Raw genomic sequence first — 24,847 nt, 5'->3', positions numbered from 1 at the left:
AACTGGCTGGATATGAGCAAATTTCCAAGCAGAAGAAAAAACACCTTTGGAATAAAAAAGTGAAAAAAGGCAGCAAAGAATAGGAGTAAGTTCAGGAGCACAGGTTTTGAGAACAAGTGGAGAAATACCATCAGGACCTGGAGCTTTCTTAGCATCAAGATTCATCAAAATCCTTCTGATATCCTTTTGATGGAAGATCACAGGAGGCATTGAATGGAGCGTGTTGGGAATGGTGGGAGGTGTTTTAACAAGATCATTAATACATGAGCTGGAAGAAAAATGGGATGCTAGCAGGTCAGCTTTATCCTTGGCTGAAGTGACAACAGAACCATCTGGTTTGGACAGAGGTGGGAGCAGAGATGGGCAAAAGTTGCGGCCAATAGCTTTGGCAAGAGACCAGTATGCTCGGCTACCATTAGGGCAAGAAGCAAGTTTTCTACTCTTAGCCTGTTCAAACTCTAGTTTGGACTGATTAATAACTGCTTTACAATTGTTACGAGCTTTGGTGTAGGCAGAAAATGAAACTGAAGAATTAGAAACAAGCCAATTATGATATGCAACATTCTTCTCTTGAACAGCCTTAGCACATTTATTGGAAAACCAAGGTTTAGATAAAGGACGAGATTTTAAAGTGGTGTGTGGGATACAGGATTCCATTCCTGCAAGAATAATTTCACTGACCCGATCTGAGCAAACATTGACATCAGAAGTTTTGAAACAGTAATCCGACCGAAGAAAAGAAGTCTCGCAGGTCATCCCATTTTGCATTCTTGTAATGCCAAAGCACGAGGTTGGGAATAGCCATGAGATAAAGGTTCCATTGGAGAAGAGACAATCACCAAGTTGTGATCTGAAGTGCAATAAATGGTCAGAAGTGTCCTTCTAACCATTTATTGTAAAATGAGCATGAATTATTGCTAAAACATGTCCAATTAAATGATGCCGGCTTTTTATGCAAACAAGAAAGATTCAAGAACTTTGCTGTTTTGACAAGGGCATAAAAAATTTTTTATATATTTTATGTATCAATTACTGTACAAGATTCTCACTCTCCCAGATTGGTAAATTTTTGTGCTTTATCTTCTTGGTTATACATCATGTTGTTTTCACTTAAATGAAAAAGTGGTTGCATTACTGAAGACAACTTTTATGTATATTCAGCTCATCAGTTTCAAGCCTGAAAATGTTCTTGCAGCAAAATGTAGAGTTCTCTGTCATGAACATTCACACTGTGTAGATGGAACTTGTATGTCAATGGCTAGTATTAATACTGATCTATCACAAAGAATTATTGGACAGCTTGAGATTTTCCTGGAAAACAGTGGATTGGTAAACTGTAAAATATTGTTTGAATCATATCTATCTGAACTTGTTCCTAGTTGCTTTCTAGAACTCCTGTCTCAAATAATATTTATATGTGGTATCTTTTTTGAACTGTCACATGAGATATTTGTATCTTTATCAAAAAGTTATGCTTCTGAAACCAAGCCTACACATAACTTTTTAAACTTGCAATGGTGTTTTCGAAACTGACTTTAAAAAGTAAAAATGTCACTGTCAAAAACTGGACGACTTATTTTTTATTTATATCAAAAAAAGTTCTTGTAATCACCCAGTTTTTGACAGTCATTAAAAAAAAAGAAACCCTCACCTGAAAAGACTTTCCTCATAGTTATGAGAAAAGTCCAGAAAGGTTCTCCCTGTGCCAACACAGTATGTTTCAGTTAAGGATTTTCTCCAAATTGAATCCAGGCCTTTTCTATACAGCTGTGTGTGTGTGTGTGTGTAAGAGAGCTAACTAAAAAAAAAAGGTAACTGCAAACCAGAAATGGAACTTACTGATTAAAGGTTGTCTGACCTCTGCTGATGATAGCTAATAATCTTACCTGCTCTGAACCATAATGCATTTCAGTTTTGGTTCCATATCAGACAGTTCAACCATGCACATTATTTTGCCATGTGCTCATGGATTTCATGGTATTATCATGGAAGGGACACTCCCACCATATTTCAGATATATTTTTTTATACTTTCTTACAAAATTGTCAACAGATGTTGGTCCTTATGATGTACATCTTCCCCCAGAAAAATGTCACATGATTTAAGAATGTGTTTGTTTTTGGGGCTACAGAGGAAAAAAATTTTTTTACACAGATAAATTACCTGCACTGCATTCTCTTCCACCCCAAAGGTGTAAAAAGCTTGTGATAATTTAAAATAATTATGGCATAAACAATATCAATGAAAAAGTTTATTCTCACAATATATAATTAGAATATAAATAAAATGTATGACAAAGTTATTGTTTTTATCACACAAAAAATAACTCTATATATTCACATCTCAGTTAAATAATAATTCTTGGCATTTAGCAAAATCTTTTACAATACCTTTCATGTCCAAAGAATTAGCAACATCAAATTTAATGGAATGGAAATTAGTGTTAAGCCATTTCTATGTGAGTTTTTGTCAATTTCAGAGACGTTTTAATTTCATATTGAAAAACTTCTGCTTGCTGTAGCATTGGTAAGGTGGGTATTTTTAAGGTGATAAATTATCCATTTCAAAATGTACTTTAATACATTGAATGATGCAGAAATTTTCCCCTACACAAATTGTTCATAGTCCTTGATAATTCTTTGTACAAATTTAACACACATTTAGGTCAGCTGATTTACCATCATTAAGATTTAATTGTACTGTTTTCAGTATTTTAGTAATCATCAAAATGCACAGTTATTTGTGAGATGTTAATTGTTTAATTTTTTTTCTTTTCATTCTTTTAAACTTCTATTCAATGTTTCCTAAATATGAAAATTGTTGCCTTTGTTGGTTTCCTGCATTACCAGTCCCTTAAACTGGCTCTGAAGATCTGTGTTTTTTATTGTAAACTACTGATCAGGATCTCTGGAAAGAAAATAAAAAAAAATATATTGAAATGTCTAGTTCATCGAAACAGCCCTCTCTAAGTAATATTTTATCCTAAAAGTGATTAAATTGTTTATGTTATTATGTGAAAAATATATCTTTGTATTAATGGAATCTGAGCTTTCTGGCTGGTGGCAACTTTACTGTTGTCACTATGCAGGTCAATACATGTTAATTTTTCATTGAAACTGTGAATGGCAGATATAAACATCTGTTGTGAAACTTAGTGGCATGATGCTTCTACATGGTATGAAGAAGTTAACAATTATGTAAATATAATTCTGGTTAAGTCTTTATTCATTGATAAGGTGGGATTAGACTGCTTCATTTATTAAAAACAACAATTAAGAATTACATTATTGCCTACAGATTCTGCTGGGATGTGTAGCATGTCATTTTATTATATTCTTTTGACTACATGCACAGGGTATACATGTCTAGCTAATATATGTTAAAAATAGATATTACCATAATTAAAGAAATGTAATTCCTTAATTATGATAAATGTAATTAAGATGAAAGAAAGTAACTAACAACAGTTAGTAGTGATATCATTATGGTGTTCTTTAATAAATTTACACAGGAAGTTATCACATGGAAAAAGATGAATTACTCCATCAGTCCTGGGATGGGCCGTGAATGGCATGGAGTAATTTGGAGAGATGACTGTTTCTGTAGGGATAGCATTTAACCTTTTTTTTTTTTAGGGGTAGAATTTAGCTAACTTTGCTGCATTTTATTCCCTCATCCAGCAAATTTCAGCATAATGACTCTCCTCCTGGGCAGTCATCAAGCAATTCTGCCAAAGATCTGTATTATATATCAATTATGTCAAAGATGGTTTTGATCGAATGATGGTCAAAGATCGAAGAAACAGACTTTTCAAAAATTTTAAAAATGCAAAAACCCTATTATTGTTTCAAGATATTGATACATCACAACAAATTGCAAATTATATATTCCAACACTTTTCATAACAGAGAAAATTGTTTACCACAAGTATAAATATTTCCTACTGCATGTACTCCAACAAATGCTTGATGGCTTTAACTGAAGAACCACTTTTGTGTGGCTTTTTTAATTGTTATTTTGGAAATACCAAGTTATTACTATTTAAACAGTGACATTTTTTGACAAGCTTTTGGGCCAATGCTTCAGCCTTTACTTGTTTGTCAAGTTGCTTTGAAGGGCATCCAGGCCTTTGGAAAGCCTGGATGCACTCCATCATAACATATGTTGACCTTCTCAAATCTGGCTTTTATTTCCTAACACTACTCTGTTTCCAGATATTTCTAGGGAAGAAGGCAAATCCAAGGAAATTACCTTCAAATCAGCAAATTTAGTTCTCTGGTTGGCTATATGTTTGCTTAAGCAGCATCAGAACTGAATGTGCAGGGTTGATATTTCATCCAAGACCCATGACAATTTTTATGTCCTTTCAACAGCTTTTGAAGTGAGTGCATAGTAACATATATTTATTGTTATAAGTAATTTAGGGCAGAGAGAGATCTATTAGGTCATGAAATTGTTTCAATTTTGAAAATTAGCAGTGGAGTTTCTTTGAGTTTCTAGGTCCTGGGATTTGTTCATGAAGCATTCCTACCCTAAATAACATTTAGCTTATGTTTGTAAACAATATTGACAGAGTAACTTTCATCAGTTTTGTATTTAACCAAGGTGAAAAAAAATTAAGTGTGTTTATTCCTGCATGTTATTTTGACTTTATCATGTAATGAGCATGATTGGTAGAAAAAACTTCCACCTAGCGTTGTAGAGGTAGGAATTATTAATAAATTTAAAAAAAATTGGAAAAATTATTAGAAAGGATGGTCAAATTATATATGTAAGGAAGCATGCTTTTACAACTTTGTTGTTTAAGCTTCCTTCCTTTCTTTCTTTCTTTCTTTCTTGCATCATTTATCCCAGTGCTAACAATAAAATACTAATAAAATAATGTAGTAAAGGAACTTAATTCATAGCTTGTATGGTATTTAGATGGCTTTGGAAAGTAGTTCAGAAAGTAGATGAATTTGCATTTAACTGGTAATCAGACATGCAGTGTTTAGGTGACTCTTCAAGTGAGCAATTTTAAAAACTCAATGGTATCAGCATTTATGAAAATTTAATTTTTTTTTCTTGTTTAGTAATAATATCTAGTTTGCAAAGCTAAAGTTTCTCATTAATCATTGCAGTGCTTATTTCTTTTAAAAAATTACCCTTCATTTTCAATTTCATGCCCATTTTTGGACGTTTACAACAGCTTCCAACAGAAAGTTTCCCTGAAATTTTGTTATTAGCCAAGTCAAATATATATTAAAGCAAGATTTTGTAAAATTACAAATTTCAAAAAACATCTGTTATAAGTAGTGAAGTTTTTTTTTTCCTTTGCACATAAGGTAATAATGGATGAAAAGGTTTCAGTTTAGACCACTTTCCAGAATGTTTATAAGGTGGCAGCAGAGATTTTTAATTGAAAATTTGTTACAAGATCAAACAGAATAAAAAAAAAAATAAAATAATACAAATAATAAAAAAAAAAAAAGTTCTGTTTACACTCTGACACAATTATCAGGTTATAGGTGTTTACAATTAATAATTTTGACAATTGTTAACAATATGTAGCAGTCACATGAGCTTGAACCATGATTCACTCAAATTATTCTTCAGCATGGCTACTAGGTCGGAGTAGTTTATGATTAATTTTTTCGACAATGAATACCATTGTAATACTGTATCTAGCAATCGCATGGACTTGAACTATAGTTTACTCAAATGCTCTTCCTCTTGACCATTCGACTACATCCGGGAAAGGTGTTATCATAGTATAGTTTTTGAAAAATATTTCTGAGTAATGCAAACTTTTTTATCGAATGTGCAATGTGGCGTTTTCTGTTTGTTGTAATTTATAATGTGGGTACCAACATAGGAATTTCCTTGAAATTTTAGACATAATATGTACTAAAAAAAATATATATATATATATATATATATATATATATATATATGTATTTTGTTTAAAAAAAGAACTGATTGCGAGGGATGTAAACTTATTTTTTTTTGTTTGCATGCAAAGGAAAGTTATAATTATTTCTTTTCTATTCCTGATGTAAATACATGGAAGTACACGGCTGCCTTAGCTGAGGGAATCAGCCTTAGAATTATGTCTTAGCTGATCTTTCATTTTCCTGTTTGCAAGATAGAATTTTCAACAGATAAATCACAGAAAACACTTTGACAGAAATTGATGAAATTTGTGTGGTCTTTGAAACCTGCATGTATTCCTCCTGGGTTAAATATGCTCTTTAAAAGAAATGCAAGTGGCTCAGAGGATTGTGATAGTTTAATTCTTTATTAAAATTCCTATATTTTATTCTTTCTTTTATTTTCTCATTAATTTTATAATTTTTTCAGTAATTTTTTAAAATTTTCCTTGCTTCAGTCTCTAGAAGGCAAATTTTGAAAGAAATTTTGTTTTTATTATTATTATTATTATTTTTTCATTCAGAAATCATTTTCTTTATTTAACTTAGCAGTAATACCATCACCAATTGTAATACTGAGCAGATTCTGTAGCAATTAATTGCACTATCTTACAAAGGCATTTGTTAGTGAATTATGGACATTATAATAATTTTAAAATAAACATGGATTTAAATTAGCATTAAGAAAATCATTATTTGACTCTTGGTTCCCTCTGTTGGGGCCTATACAGAGAGATATTTTGTCTGGGGCCCATGTGTGTGTAGGGAACACATATTTATAAATGTAGTATCCTCTGAGTGAATAAATAAAACTACATGGTAAAATAATTGGTAAAAAGCAGCTGAAAAAATGTTTATATGAAGTATTATTGACAGTGCATTTTTTTGCTGGGATGATGTTCTGAAAGTTAAAAAGAAATAAAAAAAAATCATATGTTTAAAACAAAAAATATTTCTTTTAAAATAAAAATTATTTATTATTACTAATGCCTTTGGTGTGTTGCATGTCAGCAGAGAGGTAAGCCCGATGCACAGCTTGACTTTGACTCATCTATTTAAGCATTCACCAATCACAATGCTTAATTAATAATTAAAATGCTTAATAAACCATGGCATTTCCACAATAAAAGCATGGCAATAACATGCTTTTATTGTGGAAATTACTATTAAAACATTTTGAATAATAAATAAATAATACCCATTAATTGTCCAATTTACTATACTTTTGTAATTTGAAAAGTCAAATCAGTGTTTATGATGTCACTATTTAAAAGCATCACTGTGAAAGTTTAAAAGCATCATTACACAATAAACAGTACATATATCGAGAATGTGTACTGTTTATTGGGTAAGTATGATAATATTGAAGTATCAAAATAAAGGAAAAGTTGAATTTATTAAATCACTGCAACAAAGAAGTGAGAAGGCAGGGAGAGCAGAAAAAGTAACAAGTGGCCAAAATGATAAAATAATTTTTTTCTTGAGATCTCAGAAAAAAAAAAAAAATAATTCAGATTAACCGTTTACTTTGTAAAAAAAAAATCCCAAAATTCAAAAATTTGGCACCAAGATTTTCTAAAAAAGTTTCCTGGGGAAGGGGTTAATCCCCCCCCCCTCTTAGCATTCTGGAAGTTTATATTTTACAAAATGAGGCCTGATTATTAACCTTTATCACTGCTACTGGAAGCACTGTTAGGATCCAACATAATATCATCACTGTCTAACAGAGATGTTATGTTTGTTATTTGGTTTTTAGGAGCATTAGCAACTAAGGCCATATTGCTCCGGGATATGTGGTGGTCATTCCCTGACCTTTCCGCATCCTCTGTATTTGGTGGTGACGGGCTCGAACCCCAGTCTAATCAAGAAGCGTGTGCTACGCACTGCTGCTCCTTCCCACCTGGCTATGGAGGCACCTCTAACAGAGATAAATCAAATTCTGAATCAGAAAGTTCTAACAATTTCTGAATTTCATTAGAATGTCCTTAAGACAGATGTTGTCACAGGATCTAAATAATGTACTTTTAAAATGGCGGGGGGGGGGGGGGGGTATTACCTGCTCTTAACAAGTGAATACATAGCTGCCAACTTTTAACTTTCAAAAAAGGAGCTGGAGATCAGGTAAATATAAGCAGGAGGAAAACCAGATTTTTTTTGGCCAAAACACGGAAAAAAAACCCAGCTTTTTTAAATGTCCACACTGAACTACAAATTAAAATTCACTGACAATATACATATTTTATATTAAAGTCTCCCAGGGAGGTTTTTGTGTGAATGGGATAGCAGCTAGTTTGCTGAAGTCAAGTTACCACTTTGGACATAGTTCTTTGAGGTATATATTTGCTTGTTTGTTAACTGATGGATATACTCTATACATATTTTCCCACTTTGCTGCATACAAAGTTTCCCACACAAGATGGTTGAGAATATACTTTACTTTGGTTGCAAAAGATAAAAGTAGCACTTGTTTTCCTGAGGTGAAGTGGTGGTGGTTCATAGGCTTTGGACTTCCGAAGTTCTGTAAGCTCCCAGGGCTATGTGCAATGCATTATGGTGTATAGTCTAGCCATCTTAAGGCACTTGGTTTACAGCTCTACAAAATCTTATCTCCACAACTGGGATAATATTAAAGATCTATACAAGTGTAACAAAGTGTACCTGTCTGCCAGATATAATCCATAAGATATTTAATTTCTTTAAAGTGTTTTTCCTTAGACAAAAAAGGTCAATTTCTTATTCAGAGTTATTCCAAGAAACCATCTGCTTGGTATTACTGGAATTATTCATTCACCTAGCTTTAGTTCTGGATCTGGATGTAAGTTTCATTTTTTATGAAAGTGTATTCCTACTATTTTTTATTCAATGATTGGAAAACCATGTTTCGGGTCCATGTGGCGATCTTACTGATTGTAGTTAGTACTCTATTATTTGCATATTTTGGGAGTGACCTGAAATGATCAACATAAAGAGCTGTGTCTACTATATTCAGTATTTTTGTTATTGAGTTGAGTTTTAATAGTGAACAGAGTAGCACTGCTTACTGATCCTTGTGGCACTCCTTCATGTGAGAAGATGATCTGTGATAGTGTGGTTAGTATTTTAGCCTGAAAAAGTTCTTTGTTGCAAAAAAGTTTTGGATATATATTGGGAGATGTCCTCTCATCCCAAAGTTATATGAATATCCCTAAATTTCCATATTTCCATGCATTTCTGGTCTTTTTTCTACATCAAAACATATCATTACTAAGTGTTTTTTAATGAAAGTGTTTCTTATGTTGTTTTCTGCTTTTATCATTAAGTCTAAAGTGGACCTGTTTTTTTATAAAACCACAGTGGGCTGGGCCTCTTAGATACAAACATGAGTTGGGTGTATACAATTTTTTCAAAGGATTTTTCCTAGACAACTAGTTAAGGCTATAGGATAATAGTGGTTTGGATTAATAGGATCTTTATCTGGTTTTGGAAAGACAAACTATAGTTTGAAATTACTTTCCAAAATAATTTTATCAGTATATTCTGTTGTATAAGAGGAATAACCATTTTAATGAGTTCTTTTTTTTTTTTTTTTTTTGATTTGGTAGTTGTTGGCGCATCGGCTTCTGTGGCCATATTGCACCTCCCAAGGTTTTTGCAGTACTTTGATCCAAGCCCGAGGCGGGAATCGAACCCGCGACCTTTGGGTTGCCGGGCAGGTACTTTACCCACTCGGCTAGCCCGGTCGGCTGTAATGAGTTCTCTTCTAGTAGTTGTTATTTTTGCACCATCACAGACCACTTCATCTGGACTTGCTGTGCTTTGCTTCATCTGAGAAAGAGCTTTGTGGAATTCTGTCATAGTGAAAGGTTAATTATGTGGCTTATCATTTTTGCTGGAGAAGTTCAGATTATGTTTTCACGTGCTTTACATTTTTAAAAAGTTTATTCACAGGAGTTACTAGTTGCTGTCTTTGCGAAGGTTCTACCAAGTGCATTTGCTGACTTTCTGGTTTAGCATATTTATTCCATTTGATGAGGTGAAATTCTTTAGTAACTACTGTTCATTTTGTTTACTTTGTTCCAGACTGTCTTTCTGTCTGTTTTCTAGTAAATGTGGATGGAAACTCGATCCAAGAATCTTTTTTTGCTTTTCTTAACATGTCTGACTTTGACTCTGGCCTTTTTGATTGTATCATATTGGTTCTAGTAGGTTTCTTTCGAAAAATATTCCACGCTTTGGCTTTCTCACATTTCACTCTATTATGTGCGTTATCCTACCATGGTTTTGGATGTATGGGGGAATTTTGTTGAAGTTTTGGGTATTATGTAATTTTGCTGCTTGGAGTTCATCCATTATATTCACTGCAGTGTTGACTGTTACCTGTTGGATTTGTTGCTTTTCTAGTATGGTTAATTGTTTATGTTGGTTTGCTTCATCAAATTTCCATTTGGAATTCTTTTTGGTTGACAAAGAGGCAATTCCTTTAAAATAATTTTTTCTGGGAAGTGGTCATTACTATTTAGTGGGTCATCATGACACATTGATTAGTAATGCCCATCACTGCCCACTCCAGTAGAAGATATTGTTGATGTGCAGAGAGAGAGAGATCTATTACTCTGCTAGTTCTGGTGGGTAATACATATGTAGGTGTTCCATCATTGAAGAGTGTAAGATTCTGCTTATTGAGTAGTTTTTCAATAATTCACTAGCCAACAAAAATTTTTTTTTGTCATACCTCCACAATGAAAATATGTGATTCTGGAGGAAATAAATGCACTGATTCGGAAAATCACCATAAAAAAATCTCTATAAGTTTGTAATACAAGCGTAAAAAAAATTATACACTGTGCTGCCACTTTATTAGGTACACCTACTTAGTAATGTGTTGAGCCTCCTTTAGCCTTCAAAACAGTTCTCAATTTGTTTAGGCATGGATTGAACAAGATGCTGAAGTGCAGGAATGGAGTACCATGCAGACATGAGTGTGTCACGCAGTTCCTTGAGATTCGATGGAGGTGTAGGCCTGAAGCGAACAGCCCCTTCCAGCTCATCCCAAAGATGTTCAATAGGATTGAGATCCGCGGACTGAGCGGGCCACTGCAGCAAAGAAAAGTCATTGTCATGTTCCTGGAACCATTCCATAGTGATTCGGGCTTTGTGCACTGGCACATTATCCTGCTGGAAATAAGCATCTGACTGAGGATAAACTGTCAACATGATTGGACTTGGTCAGCAACGATGTTTAGGTACAATGTGGCATTCAGACTCGAATCTATGGGTATCAATGGACTCAATGTGTGCCAAGAAAACATCCCCCATACCACCTTGCACAGTAGTCGTCAGACACGACGGGTCCATGGATTCATGTTGTTTTCGCCAAATTCTGAGCCTTCCATCAACATGATGCACCAGGAACTTCGACTCGTCAGACCAAGCAACTGTTTTCCAATCCTTGATAGTCCGGTGCTAGTATTGTTGTGCCCACAGGAGGCATGTTCTCTTGTTCTTCATTGATAACAAAGGTATGCGATATGGCAGTCGGCTGTTGTAGCCCATTCGCGACAGTGTGACTAGTGGCCCATTGCGATATTTTGTTCTGCGCACCAAGGTTGTATTTTGACATGATGTGCGACATTGTAGCCTGTCTGTTTGCACAATTCTAGCCATCCTCCTCTGACCTCTCTCATCAACAAGCGATTTTCTTCCACAGGAGTGCCGTTGAGAGGATGTTTTCTGTTCATTGCACCATTCTCAATACACCCTTGAAACTGTGGTGCGTGAAAAGTTCAGGAGAACTGCCGTTTCAGAGATGCTTTGTCCAGCACATCTTGCATCTACTAACATGCTACGTTTGAAGTCTGTTAGATCACTCCTTTTACCCATTCTTGCTACGGTTTGTACGCTTAACTGATACTAGAAAGGTTGTTCTAGTATCAGTTCTTAACTGATACTAGAACAACCTTCTAGTATCCCACCCTTCTCATTTCACTCATCCATTCGCTCCAAATGTTTGTGTAGTCCTGCCTTGAACTTATATAAGTTGACCTCTACTGCGACAGATGTTCCCCAAATGCGAATTTCTGCACATCTATTCTACAGTTGTCTTTCCTCAGTTTGAATTTATGCCCCCTCAGGGGAGTAATCTGAGCAAGAGGAAGAATCTCATTAGCATTGAGCTTGCTCAATCCATTCAAGGCCTTATACATCTCAATTAGATCACCTTGCAGGTGCCTAGTCTTCAGAAGCTGCAATTTGCAGAACTTAAGCCTTTCTTGGTAACACCAACCTTTTGTTCCATTCACCAATCTCATTGCCCTTCTCTGTACTTGTTCCTGCAGTTCTATATCAAGGTGTGGTCTGACTGTTGCCTTATTGTCTTTCCTGAATATAGTGTAATGTTTTAGTGATAAGTTATTCTGCGGTTTAAGATATGGTTCTGGCAAAAAAAAAAAAAAAACATATTGGATTGCATTGTGCTAAGAGGACATGGATGTCTTTAAAATTGACGTTGATGTGGAAACCTCTACAGTTCCAATTTAAAAAGATATTCATTAATTGGGTTTGAATTAACTTTGAGCCTGTTGTATTTTGTTTACCTGTTTTTCTTTTTTTAGGAAAGCCAGCTTTTCTTCTGGCTAATTCTTTTCTTCTATATCCATTTGGCCTGTTTTATCTATGTCTGTATTTCTCTCTCTCTCTCTCTCTCTCTGGTTGTATATTGATTTGTGAGTTTGGTGGCTTCTCCAGTTACTTGAAGAAAAAAGTTACTTGAAAATTACTTACTCTAGTTATTTAAAAGTCCCTTGACCTTTCAACTCTTCTTGGTATTGAATGTTGATATTGGATTTTTCCCCCCAGGTACTCTGAGGAGATCCCATTCCACGATTACTCCTTTTGAGGTGTTCAGAGTAGAATGTGGAGTAACCATTATTGGAATTTCTCTAAAGTATTTTGCTTTTTGTAGCTGTTCTGCTTGTTTTTTGTTTGTCATCTTTACTAGTAAGTCCCTTAATTTTAGTTGTTTGATTATTTTAGGAGGAACTAGCTATGATTTTGAGTTTTTTGTATACAGAAAGGTGACAGACTTCCCATGGGCTGTTCATTCACAGCATAATAACTCCGAATAGAGGTGAGACTAGAGGATATGCCTCTGTCTTTTGCTAGTTGGCTGCATACATACTTGTTTCATCAAGTTTCTGCTTATTTTAGCAGCACTTTGATTGTCTGCATTTGCTATGTTTGCTCTTGGCAAGAGGACTTTTATTGCCTAGGTTTCCAGTCTTGAAACAGGGAGGCTAGGAGGCAAAGTGATTGAAGGCTAGTTGGTTAGTAAAATTAGATATATATACTAAGAAAAAGAAAGGTGAATTTCCATTGTGTTTTACTTGTGACTTTAAGTATCGAACTGTTTTATATTAACTGATGAGAAAAGGACAATTAGAAATTAAAAAGGACCTTAATCACTGATCAAAAGCACTATATAAATCACAGTAGGATCGCTTGGCTTCGAAATATGCTTGTCACCTGGGACCCTGGTATATGTGTCTACTCATTTGTTTGATAGATGATTAAGTGTCATGTCTTCTTGCACTCCTTTAGGAGGTCCTTACATAAGTAACATGAAAATACGTTGTATTTTCATGTTACCATCTGAATCTTAAAGCATTCTAACTCCTCTCTTCACTTTTGCAATATTATCTCTATTTTTAATATATCTGTCTTCAGTATTTAATATCTTATCTCTTCAGGTATACCTAGCACAAATATATGTCTCTCAGTAAATTTCCTAAATATATGATTGCTATTTTTTGTGTTATACTTACACAGTCCATTGAGAAACTGTTCTGCAGTTTCGTCTGATCTCTGCATGCAGAAAATATCATATGTGACAACTTTCTGTTTGTGAGAAAAAGGCAGTTTTTAATTCACCCATAGGAATGTCTTCTTTAATTTCAGTGATAGATTTACAAAACTTTTGACCCCATTCTATAAGCATGGATTAATTACTGCAATATCTTTCAGTCTCTCTAGAATGTTGATATGGGATACTCTTGATTTTTCCCCTAAGAGAGATCTCAAGTTTAAAAGTCAGATTTGATTTGACTGGTATGAAATGCTATCACACCACTGCCAAATTCCACAAGCAATTCAACTCTTCAGCACCTCTGAAGAACATTTATATCTATAACATACGTGGGGGGGGAGGGTGTTCTTGAGTTGTATCCAGAACTGTGGTGTAAACTTTTGTTAAGTGTCTCGGAAAATTCATCCCACAATTGTATTAACATTACCAATATTTTTCAATTAAGTAAAGTATGGAAAACATCAAAAATGAGAAAAGTTTGAAAAATGATTTGCAAGAAGCATTTCTATTGCAGTTTTGTGAAGACTGTACATCTGAGTTATGATTATTGTATTTAATTTTTTTTTTGTAGTATAGCGCCTGTTGCATGCACTTGAGTTTAATGTTTATTTGCATTTTTAAAAAAGCCAAAATGCATTCATTGTTCCTTATTTCTGTAAATGCGTACCCTATCCCACCTATTAATGATAAATGCATTTATTATGTGGGATAATTTTTTATCTCAGATGTGAGTACCAAAGTTTAAAGTTTTATCGAATGTACTTGTAGCTTAGACACAGTGGCTAGACAGTTTCACTGTCTGTTTTGAATCACACAGGATACAGCTTTTAAGTTCGCTATACACCAGTTATGTCATGTGCTCTATTTTAAACTATAAAATTACCCAACAATGGACATTGTTTGAATAATAAAAGATTTCCTTTTATTTTCATTTCATGTAATAAATTTTCAAAACAGGTTATCTACATTTCTTGGTGTTTCTTTATAAACTTGGGTACCAATTCTGAATATCATCTTAGTTTTTTTGCAAATAAAAAAGAAGGAACCCTCTTTGGGATAATCAAAAAAAAATTTCCATAAAAATTAACATTAGGATGTCTTTGCCTTTTGTTTTTGCAATCAGTGTAATTGACTCAAACAAAGAGCCTGACAGAGTTGCCCACCATAGCTTCGTCCTGCCTTGCATTGTACATGGTCTCCATTGATTGTATGCCTTGGTGGAATCTCTCCACATGCTCTTCACTATGTTGATTTTGTCTGAACATAGAATGAGAGTAATGGAGCTTGATTGACATTCTGCATCCCATTTTTCTATAATTTTCAATCAACTTTAACTACTACTTTGTAATTTTCACTCTTAATGTTACCAAAAAAAGCCATTCACTACAAAGTGAAATGATTGCCATGTTGTTGTTGTTGTTGTTGTTGTATTTGAGGTTTTTGGCACAAGGGCCTCTTGGGCCATATTGCGCCTGTTCATGGTTTGGGTATCACTGATTTCACGTTATGATTAGATGCTGTTATATAAATTTATGCGTTTTAAATACTTAAACAGATCCTCGAAATTTGCTTCATTACCAAGAATATGTGATAAGTTTAAGGGTTCCTGCAAGTTGGAGAGGGAGCTGAAGCTGGAATTTCGGACAGATGAAAGGTGGGGACATTCAATGAGAACATGTTTTATTGTTAGGTGCGACTGGCAAAAAAAGCACTGAGGAGGAGTCTCTCCCAAAAGCAAATGCAGATGAGTTGGATGTGAATGACCGATACGAAGCCTTGCCAGGATTACTTCTTGTCGCCTGTTTCTTCTAAAACTAGATGTCCACAGTTCAGGCTCTTTTTTTATCTGGAACAGTTTATTATTAGTTTGAGATTGCCAGAGGTGAGACCATTGTTTCCAACATGTTTTTTAATAATGGATTTGTAGTCTGTGTATGGAACTTTCAGTTGACTGTACGATCCAGAGTCGGGATGTTTAACAGCCTCATCCGCACGATCATTACCTTGGATGCCGACATGACCAGGAATCCAGTAGAAGATAACCTTGTAGTTGGCTGTTTGATGGTAAAATAATTTAGACCGGATCTCTTTAAGAACGGGATGAGAGGGAGGAAAGATAAAGGCACTGATTGCACTTAAAGAGTCTGTATATATCAGAGATTGTTTGATATGATATTTGTTTATGTTATCTAGAGCCAGTTTTATTGCAAATAATTCTGCAGTATAGATACTGCATTCAGTGGGAAGAGAGGCAGCTGTTAAGAAAGTGGCGGAAACTGCTGCTGCACCAACAGCCGTATCTGTTTTGGAGCCGTCGGTATAGATATGAACTTTCTCTGAGTTTTCCAAAGAATACAGTTTATGTAGCTGTTGAAAGTTGGTATTTGCCAGGGAGGATTTTCCCCATCTTGAAAAGAAATTGTCACAGAGAGGTATGAATTCAGTCCAGGGAGGTTCAGGTGTAGCAAGGTCTTGGAATATATTCTTAAAGTTAATTTTCCAACTGATCATCAGTTCTTGCAGTCGAATCCCCGTGGGGCGGTTTTCATTAGGTTTATTGTGATATAGGAGGGTGTTTTGAGGATCAAACAGATACTGCCAGCTGGGGTGGTCTGGAGTACTTCCAATCTTTGCTGCATAATTTAACAATAACATTTTTCTCCTGAGATGCAGAGGGGATTCGTTTGCCTCAATATACAGGCTTGAACCGGAGATGTTCTGAAGGCTCCAACAGCTATTCTAAGGGCACTATGCTGGATGGTGTTCAGACGTAATAGAGAACTTTTCCTGGCAGAGTCGTAGACAGGTGCTCCATAATCCAAGCGCAATCTTATTAAAGCTCTATAAAGATGTAGGAGAGAGCTTCTGTCAGCACCCCAGGACATAGCGGAGACAGCTCTTAGGATATTCAGTTTTTTAAGACAAGTATTCCGGAGGTACGCCATATGGGAAGCAAAATTAAGTTTATTATCTAGATTTAACCCCAACAGACGGAAATTGTTAGTGACAGGAATCAGGCTGTTATTTAAAAATATTTCTGGATCCGGATGTAGTTTCCGTTTTTTACAGAAATGAATAGCAGTAGACTTCTTTTCTGCTAGGGAATAACCATTCCGCAATGCCCATGATTCTATTCTAGCTATAGCAATTTGAAGTTGCCTTTCGATGGTGTTCATAGTCTGGGATTGAGAAGAGATAATGAGGTCATTGGCAAACATGTACGATTGTACTGTATTTGGTACATCCCTTGTCATGTTGGTGATTCTTATTGCAAATAATGTTGGACTCAGAATGGAACCCTGTGGTACACCTTCCTCTGGTTCAAATGTTTTGGATAAGTTATTCATATATCTGACCTGAAAAGTTCTATGGCATAGGAAGCTTTGTATAAATTGGGGTAGATGACCTCTCAAGCCGAAAGAGTGTAGATCTTTAAGAACACCATACCACCAGGTGGTATCAAAGGCCTTCTGAATATCTAGATTAAACATCACCAGATGCTGCCCCCTTATGAAGGCATTACGTATATTTGACTCTGCTTTTATCATTACGTCTAAGGTGGAACGGTTTTTTCGAAACCCGTACTGATTACTATTTAGCAAGTTGTTAGTTTCCAGGAACCAGATTAACTGCCTGTGAACCATTTTTCCCAGGACTTTGCCTAAACAATTGGTCAGTGAAATTGGCCTATAGTTATGTGGAAAGGTACGATCCTTTCCGGGCTCTGGGAAGGCTAGAACTATTGAGTGATACCAGGAAATTGGGTAAGCATTTTCTAAGAATATTCGGTTGTAATAGTTTAACAATGATCTTTTTGCTCTGTCGTTCAGTTGTTTTAACATTATATAGTAGATCCCATCTGGACCAGCAGCGCTATTTGATGTTTTATTGAGCGCTCCAAAAAGTTCTGTTAATGTGAATGGCTGGTTATATGGATGTGAAATTCTCGTGGAAAAATTAATCTTATGCTGCTCTGCAGTTTTTTTAATTCGCTGAAAGGTTGGTTTGTAGGAGGCTATTGCTGATATGCTGGCGAATGATTCCGATAAGGCATTTGCTATTTCTCCCGGGGATGACAACTCTTTCCCTTCCCAGTTTAGTATTGTAGCTGGGGACTGAATGTATTTGCCATTTAGCGTTTGTATTTTTCTCCAGATAATTCTGCTGTCTGTATCCTTGTTTATGCTCGAGGAAAAGCTAATCCAGGCATCTTTCTTTGCTTTTCGTCTTATTTGGCGGAACTGAGCTTTCAGTCTTTTGAAGTTAATTAGATTGGTAGTTGTGGGAAATTTACGAAATAAATTCCAAGCTCTATTTTTGTACTGTTTGGCGTGTGTGCAATCTTGATTCTACCAGTAATTACTATGTTTCCGTTTCCCCGGGAAAGATTTTGGTATTGCAGAGGTAGCAGCTTGTAATATTTGATTAGTTACATGTTCTGTGACATTGTCTATGGGTTGAGATTGGATTATTTTATTGTCTAACTGCACGTGAGTTGCATATTCATACCAGCGTGCCCTACGAAATTTCCAAGTGGAGCGACGTAATGAAGGAGCGTTTGCAGCTTGCAGAGAATCGGAAGGTGATCACTGTTTAGTGGATTTTCAAGAACCGACCACTCCATAATAGTATATATGGAAGGAGAACAGATTGACAGGTCTATTGCACTCATGGATCCTGTCGAAAAATGAATATAAGTAGGTTCACCAGTGTTCAGAAGGGTAAGTTGATAAGAGTCCAGAAGGGATTCTATTAACTTGCCTCTCTTGTCAATTGTTGGAGATCCCCACATCGAATGATGAGCATTAAAGTCTCCATGTAAGCAGAAAGGAGACGGTAGCTGTTCTATTAGTTTTTCTAGGTCATCTGAAGAAAATGAGAAATTAGGAGGAATATATATAGATGCTATTGTAAGAGTGATGCCAATTTCAATGCGCACTGCCACTACTTCAAAAGGAGTCTGAAGAGCAATATGTTTGGCGGGTACGTTGTTTCTTATAAGAACCGCCACTCCTCCATGGGCTGGAGAGTCGATATTTCTATCTCTTCTAAAGATAGAGTAACCTTTTATAGTAGGACACACTTGTGAATTTAAATAAGTTTCCTGTAGGGATACGTCTGCTGGATCATAACGGTGGATGAGATCACATATATCATCTTTTGTACTGCGAAACCCTCTACAATTCCATTGAAGAATTCTTTCCATTAGGCGGTTTTGTTGGTTGTTTTTGTTTCTGACTGCTTTTTAGTTGTGACTTGTTTGCATCGATCCGATTTTCCTTTGTCTTTCTTTGGAAAGTAGGGACGTGTTACGTCCATCTCATCAGTCGCATGAAGTTCTAATATGGCATCTTCTGGGTCATTGTGCTGGTCAATATCCATTCTGGTTGAATTTGGTGGTTTCAGTACCATGGTTTCTGTCACGTTTTGTTTTGCTTTTGGGTTTACATTAGCTGGAATGGTAATTGGGGTATTACTGGCTTGTTCAGTTTTTTGCTGCAAAGGACACTGTTTGGGGGCAGAGAGCATGGAGCGTGCCCAATTAGCGATAGACATATTTGGGGGAACAGCAACATCTGTTTGTGTACCTGTTGACTGAAATTGTTTAGCAGCCGTTGCATATGTACGTTTTGGATCTGTTTTTAGTATTTGCCTTCTCGCCTCTGGATATGTCACTTTATTCTCAATTTTATATTTCTGGATTTTTTTTCCTTGCTTCCAAAGTTCGCAACTTTTGGAAAAAGCTGGGTGATCACCCTTACAGTTTGGGCAAACAGAAGTCGTAGCAGTGCATTCAGTTTGATTGTGCTCCTTCGATCCACAAATTGGACATACTAACTCACCTCGACATGCAGTTTGGGAGTGTCCATATTTTTAGCACTTGTAACACCTGAGTGGGTTTGGGATGTAAGGACGGCAATGGAGATAGCCTGCTTTAACAGATGATGGTAGGATGGGAGAGCTGAAAGTAAGAATTATGCTCCTAGTGGGAACAAGAACACCATCTTTCCGAGTCATAATTCTCCTTGCTTGTATGACTTTTTGTTTACTTAGCTCTTGAACTATCTCCTCCTCTGATACAGCTAACAAGGGAGTAATCGAAGGGAGTAATCCCATTCTGCGATTACTCCCTTCGAGGAGTTTAAGGTGGCACGGGGAGTAACTTTTATTGGTTGTCCACCAAAAGTAGTCATGTTTAATAATTTTTCGGAATGCTGGGATTTCATGGTCTCTACAAGAAGATCCCCTGACTGGAGCCGCTTTACTGTTTTTGGTGAATCTGCAGCAGACTCGATGCATTTTTGGACAAGGAATGGGGACAGTTTACTCAGAGGCAACTCTGATAGAGAGCGTAGTATGAGGAATGCTGGTATTTCCTCTTGTGGGGTTGTTTTCAACCTCTTTGGTTGAGAGTAGTCATTTTCGGTATCATTTTCTAGTCTTGAGCTCGATGGCTCTAAAGGTGGAAAAGAACTGTTTTCCATCTTTGCTCCTTTCAGCCCCGGGAGAGTGGATTTCTTCTCCCAGGTTACCGGCCCCGCCACAGGGAGGCAGGAGCACTGCCGCTAGAGTGACCAAGCGGTATAAGGGTTAATGCGTTAGTTTAAAGAGAAAAAAAAGAAAGGTGGATTTCCTTCCTGTAACTTAGTTACAATTCGTAATACTAAGTTAACAAATAATTAATGGGAACGTAAGAAAACTTTTACAAATGAATATAACTGTAGCTTTGAAAAAACGCTCTAGAAATCACTCAGGGAATCGCTTGATCACTATAACGCTTGGCACCCGGGGTCTGATTGCCATGTATCACACAGGATACAGCATCAGTCATTTTTGTTTTACAGTTCTTGTGAAGCCAATATATGCTTAACTTGTGGACTAATAAATATATCACCTTTCACTTTTGAATTAGACAATTTTGGAAACTGACTGTATATGTTTGAAGGTATATATAATTGATGACTGTATATCACACCATAAGGATTAAATGCTTTAGCAAATTGTTTGACCAGGCCCAGCTTTATATGGAGTGGTGGAAGCATGACTGTTTCTTGGAACGAAGGAATTGTTTACTACACTATGCATCAGGCTGCAACTGAATTCTGGCAGTTGGTTCTCCACTCCTGCCCTGTGGTCCCAAAGGCAGAGAGAGAGAGAGAGAGAGAGAGAGAGAGAGAGAGAGAGAGAGGTGGTAAATTAGTGAAACCACTTTGCAAACCCAGAAGAAACCCCAGCATCTTGAAGTTCCCACAACATCATTTATACTGGTCATAATTGATGTTCTCCAAGTATGATTCAAATTTCCAAAGTCTTCTATATAAAGAAAATTCCACTCTTTTAAATGAAACTGGAGAACATCAATATTGAATGAGCAAGTCATCCAATTCTTGCTGATTAGGGATGTGTGTGGCATTTTACTTGAACAGGATTCTGAGGAGTAATCCCAATTATCCTGCTCACCAGTATCATACTTGTCAAATTGCAGTGGCCACACTGGGAAAACTTTGATAAAAATTACAGTTCCATCAAAATTTTTGAATAAGGCATGCTTAAATTTCAGTCAGTTTAAGATAAAAACAAAACAAAACTCAATGTTCTATATGACAGAAGAAAAGAGATTTTCTAATCCTAAACTAGAAAGTTTAGGATTAGAAAATCTCTTTTCTCCTGTCAGGTACAATATATATAAACCCTGTCAGGTTTATATATATATATATAGGATGTCTATAAATGGTGGGAATACTTTCAATAATTTATTGCACATGGAGTAAGAGAAGTACCATTTACTTATTTATACCATGTGAAAGAGAAAACATGAAAGTTTCCCAGTTGTTACTGCTGAGGCATGTAGTTCCATCATTCACCACCAGTTGGCATTACCTGTCGTACCCCTACCACATACATAGCCTTGTTGAAAGATAGTGGCTTCCGGTCCTGAGAAGGCATTTTGTGTGCTGCTGTTTGATAAGAACAAGTGTGCAACAGATGTTCAAAGGAAATTTCGAACACAGGTTGCTTGTGTTCAGGAAAGAGCAGTGGCCGGCCTAGTGTTACTGTGGATAATGTGGAACAAGTGAAAGAGACATTCACAAGGAGCCCCAATTAATCAGTGCGGAGAGCATCACATGAGCTGCAAATGCCAGCTCCAACAGTATGGAAGGTTCTTCGTGAAAAACTTTCTATGAAGCCGTATAAATTGCAGTTGGTGCATATGCTAAAGGAAGATGACAAAGAGAAGCATTTCCAATTTTGTTGTGAACCACAAGGACCAACAGAAGAACATAACTTCTTTAATCGTGTAGTGTTTAGCAATGAGATCACATTTCACACCAAGGAGATCAACGAACACAATTGTCGAATCTGGGGCACCCAGAAACCTGAAGAGATAATTGAATATAAGCTAGTTAGTTAGTTATTTGGGTTTTTAGGAGCATTAGCAACTAAGGCCATATTGCTCCGGGATATGCAGTGGTCATTCCCTGACCTTTCTGCATCCTCTGTATTTGGTGGTGACGGGCTCGAACCCTGGTCTAATCAAGAAGCGTGTGCCACGCACTGCTGCTCCTTCCCACCTGGCTACGGGGGCGCCTTGAATATGAGCATGATTCGCTGAAGGTGAATGTTTTCTGCACCTTGTCACGCCAAAAACTGTACAAACCTTTCTTTTTTTTTGCTGAGGACAACTGTAACTGGACTATCCTACCTCGATATGCTTCAGCAGTGGTTGATGCCTCAAGTTCAGGAAGATAGTGATGACATTATTTACTAGCAAGAAGGGGGCCCCTCCCCACTTCCATAATGACGTTTGGGTCTACCTTAACACCAAGCTACACAAGTGCCGGATTAGACGTGTTGGAGAAAGGGACGAATGCTTCTTGAAATGGCCGCCGAGATCACCGGACTTAACTCCGTGTGATTTCTTCTTGTGGGGCCTCCATAAAGGATCGTGTTTATGTACCACCTTTGCCACATGACAGGGTATGTCAAGAGTTCGATTACCATGTGGACTTTTGCCGTGTCACACGAGGTTTCCACATTGAATTATTGTGAAGTGATGTGATGTAAAAAAAAAAACTTTGACCTTTTTTTTTTTTTAACCTTTCCTGTGAGAGTAAAATTTGATGTTTCACATTCATTTACTTAGTGTTAAGTTATATCAGAAAATTTTTTCCTATTCTATATTATGAATTATTATCGTATCCTATTTGGAATGCTTTGATAAGTTGGTTTTTCAAGCTAAGTCATGTGTGGAATGTTTTTACCACACAGTAGTTATTTGTGGAAGATGACAAAAAATTAGTTAGTACGTTTGAAAATGAGTTTTTAAACTACTAAAGAACTTGTAAAATATATTGATTTGTAAATAGGACTGAACTGTGGTCTGTGCATTGCTAATTTTTTAAGATCATTGTGATTTTCCTTTGTTTGATAAAATATTGCATTAAGAGAAGGGTGGTTCCATCTTTATTTTTTGAGAGAGCAAGGGAGAGTGCCCCCATGTAATTAGAAGAGAGAGTGAAAGAGATGTGAAAATTTGAAATTTTATTTATTTAATTTTTTTTTCACAAATCTTAGTTTTTTAAGTCTGTCCTAATCTTTGTGCAATAAATCACTGAAAGCATTCCCACCATTTATAAACATCTTGTATACAAAAAACACAATTTTTTTAACCTTTCCATTGGCTTAACAATGGTAACAGAGGAAACCTATCTATTAATTGTTAAGCTAATATTACTATTAGCTTAACAGCAAGTAAAAGTTCATGATATAATGCAGTTCTTGCACCTTATCCCACCTCCCCCAAACTCTGGGACTGGTAGCACATTTTGGTGGAAGGGGAAAAGGTAAGGTGCAAGAACTAAAGTTTGGTCCATCTGATCCTCCCTGTTGTGAGTGAAGGGGATCCTCTTGCTCACCTCCCTGGGTGAATTACACTTCCCCTCCTTCCCAAGATCTGGCCTGACGTAGTTATGCCTTGAGTCCTTCATGTATATATTTTGTGATATAATTATACAATTTTAAATTACTTGTGCAAAGCACAAGAAATTAAACAAATTTAAAAAGTTCATTTTAGTTCCTATAATTTGTGTGTTACAAACACTAAATTTCATAAGATTGCCGTTGCCATTCTCGACAGTTCAGAAAGTGACTGGTAAGATACTAGTACCAAAACAGCTTTGAAACAATAAACATTCTACAACCAGCTGACACAAAAGTGCTAAGAAACATGCTTTACTGTATAAGATTTGTATATATTGCATATGTTTAAGATTCACACATTTCCCACAAATTTCCATTATATTCTCAATGTACTATTGTATGATTCAGTTTTAACTGAATTTTTCAGTTTTAGTAAATTGACTTACTTCTTTAAGGAGGTTTGAGTCATGGTCCCATTCTAGGTGCACATTACATGATAAGTTGCCATGCAGTGTATAGTAGTAGTAATAGTGGCATGTGATGCAAGAAAGCAAATGTATGAGCTTATGCAGCATCAGCCAAAGAAAAAAGAAAAAAAAAAAAAATCACACCATTCCCTCCAAATGCCTGTCCAGTTCCTCCTTAAATTTATTCAACCTATCAACTTCCACAACGACAGATGGAAGTTTGTTCCAGCAATTAACCACCCGCTGGCTAAAGGAAAATTTCCGCACATCTATTCTACATCTGTCCTTTCGTAATTTGAATTTATGCCCCCTTAGGTTCATAATCTGAACAAGTGGAAGGATCCCATCAGAGTTCAGCACGGTTCTGAATGGTATAATCTGAATCAAGGACAAAGGTTTCTCAGACACAACCATTTCCATGTAGGATGGGGAATCATCCCTTCCTACTATAGTGGTGACAGTTGCTTTGCAATATATATCCCAGTGTCAAGGAAATTTCTCACTATTTTCGACCTCATTTACTTGACTTCAATGTATGCAACTTCTTGTTGTTTAGTGACAGAAAGTTTAAGTAACCTTTCAAACTGATGGACTTGAAGTAACATTACAAAGCATCTTGCAAACATTCCACAGGAAATACTGCAAGTAACAAGTGAAAACAAATTTTGACGTTTCCATCATATTAGGATTTGAATAAACTTCTACAGCAG

At 36.1% G+C, this 24,847-nt stretch overlaps 1 protein-coding gene across 1 annotated transcript in view; it reads right to left on the bottom strand.

The window, feature by feature from the left end:
- Positions 1-2,516: 2,516 nt before the first annotated feature.
- The window catches only part of LOC150076228 (uncharacterized), a 744,224-nt gene continuing 721,893 nt past the window's right edge, over positions 2,517-24,847 (bottom strand). Inside the window, exon 41 of the mRNA XM_090387291.1 lies at positions 2,517-2,907. Within this exon, the coding sequence (XP_090243417.1) occupies positions 2,892-2,907 (16 nt within the window). The 3' untranslated portion in view covers positions 2,517-2,891. The remainder of the gene's footprint in view (positions 2,908-24,847) is intronic.

This window comes from Mastigoproctus giganteus, chromosome 13 (genome assembly GCF_048544385.1).
Source record: "Mastigoproctus giganteus isolate SK-2022 chromosome 13, ASM4854438v1, whole genome shotgun sequence".
Taxonomy (NCBI): domain Eukaryota; kingdom Metazoa; phylum Arthropoda; class Arachnida; order Uropygi; family Thelyphonidae; genus Mastigoproctus; species Mastigoproctus giganteus.
The sequence above is the reverse complement of the archived record's forward strand: the minus strand, read 5'-3'. Positions and strand labels throughout refer to the sequence as shown.